The sequence below is a fragment of the Vigna angularis genome, chromosome 7, assembly GCF_016808095.1.
Source record: "Vigna angularis cultivar LongXiaoDou No.4 chromosome 7, ASM1680809v1, whole genome shotgun sequence".
Taxonomy (NCBI): Eukaryota; Viridiplantae; Streptophyta; class Magnoliopsida; order Fabales; family Fabaceae; genus Vigna; species Vigna angularis.
In genome coordinates, this window is record NC_068976.1 from 32,977,469 (window position 1) to 32,979,113 (window position 1,645).

General features: G+C 47.5%; 1 protein-coding gene across 1 annotated transcript; it reads left to right on the forward strand.

Annotated features, from left to right (window-relative positions):
* Nucleotides 1–282: 282 nt before the first annotated feature.
* Nucleotides 283–1,083, forward strand: LOC128197893 (uncharacterized). Its single transcript, XM_052880741.1, has 2 exons — nucleotides 283–718; nucleotides 833–1,083. The coding sequence occupies exons 1-2, from the start codon at nucleotides 283–285 to the stop codon at nucleotides 1,081–1,083; spliced, it is 687 nt and encodes a 228-aa protein (XP_052736701.1).
* The last annotated feature ends 562 nt before the right edge of the window (nucleotides 1,084–1,645 follow it).

A 1,645-nucleotide genomic window follows, 5' to 3' on the forward strand; every position in this document is an offset into this window, starting at 1 on the left:
GATATTAACGGACGCCCAAAATCCCATCACTTGGGAAGTATTCAGGAGCAAGTTTTATGAGGAGTACTTCCCAGATAGTGTGCGTTTCGCCAAGGAAGTGGAATTTCTTCAACTGGTGCAAGGTGGAATGTCCGTCTCTGAATACACAAATAAGTTCAAACATCTCGTTCGTTTCAATACGATGGCTACTAGTGGAGAATGGCAGTGTAGGAAGTTTGAGAATGGGCTGAGGAGTGATCTGAAGTGTTGATATCCAGCCTATGTATTCGGTCATTTCCTGCCATGGTTGAAAGAGCGAAGGTGTTGGAGAGGAACGTAGTTGAGGTAGAACAACAGAAGAAACAACAAGTGGCTAGAGGGCCGATCTTGTCTAGAAACAATGCGAATCCGAGAAGGACACCTTACGTTCATCCAGCACAATCATCAAATCATAGTGGATCGCAAGCATTGGTTGCTGTCGGGCAGTCTGGGCAGCAGGGGAATGTGACTTGTTTTCAGTGTGGGGCACCACATTACTGTTCGTCATGTCCTCAGCTAGTGGGAGGAAAATACTGCACTTGTTGTAGGAGGAACGGACATCTGGAGAATGAGTGCAACATGGGAGGACAAGCGGTGATGAGACCACCGAACGCTGGAAGGAATCAACCGAGAGGTGGAGGTAGAGCTCAAGCGGTTGGACGTGTATATGCCATAACAGGGGCGGAGGCAGCAAGCTCAGGTACACTCATCACCAGCACCTGCTTAGTATATGGAATACCCTGTTGTGTGTTATATGATTCGGGGGCGACACACTCCTTCATCTCGAAGGCGTGAGTTGAGAAACTGGGGTTAGCTGAGAGCGAGATGCAGTTTGACTTGGTGGTGTCAACCCCAGCGGCTGGTGAGGTTAGGACGTCTACAGTCTGTGTTAGATGTCCTATTGAGGTAGAAGGGAGTAGGTATAAGATGAATCTCATATGTTTACCTCTTAAGGAGTTAGAGGTGATCTTAGGAATGGATTGGCTGACTATCAATCGCATTCTCATAGACTGTGGTGCTAAGGAGTTGGTTTTTCCTGGGAAGATGAAGAAGTGTTATCTGTGACGCTCGGTCAACTAAAGGAGGACATCATGGAAGGCGCCGGCTCTTTTCTGATAATGACTCACGAAGACAAGGAGGTTGGAGAAGTGAATTTTGAACGATCGTCTAGTAACAAGATCAATGGAGGACGATCGGTTGAGGATGAGTTCCCGGATGTCTTTCCGGAAGAAATACCTGGACTACCTCCTACTCGCGAGGTTGAGTTCACAATCGACTTGGTGTCAACGGCGGCACCCATTTCTGTTGCGCCCTATCGTATGTCGCCCGCGGAGTTAGCTGAGCTCAAGAAGCAGATTGAAGATTTGATGGACAAGCAGTTCATCAGGCCAAGCGTATCACCCTGGGGAGCGCCTGTTCTCTTGGTGAAAAAGAAAGATGGCAGCTCTCGGCTTTGCATTGATTACAGACAATTAAACAAGCTGACCATCAAAAATAAGTACCCACTGCCAAGGATAGATGATTTGTTGGATCAACTGCATGGGGCCTCAGTGTTCTCGAAGATTGACTTGCGATCTGGATATCATCAAATCAGAGTTAAGGAGGAAGACATCCAGAAGACTGCTTT

Coding starts and splice junctions, on each gene's coding strand:
- LOC128197893 (XM_052880741.1), top strand. CDS start 283: ATGGTTGAAAGAGCGAAGGTGTTGGAGAGGAACGTAGTTGAGGTAGAA. Junction 719..832: donor GGCGGAGGCAGCAAGCTCAG/GTACACTCATCA, acceptor AACTGGGGTTAG/CTGAGAGCGAGATGCAGTTT.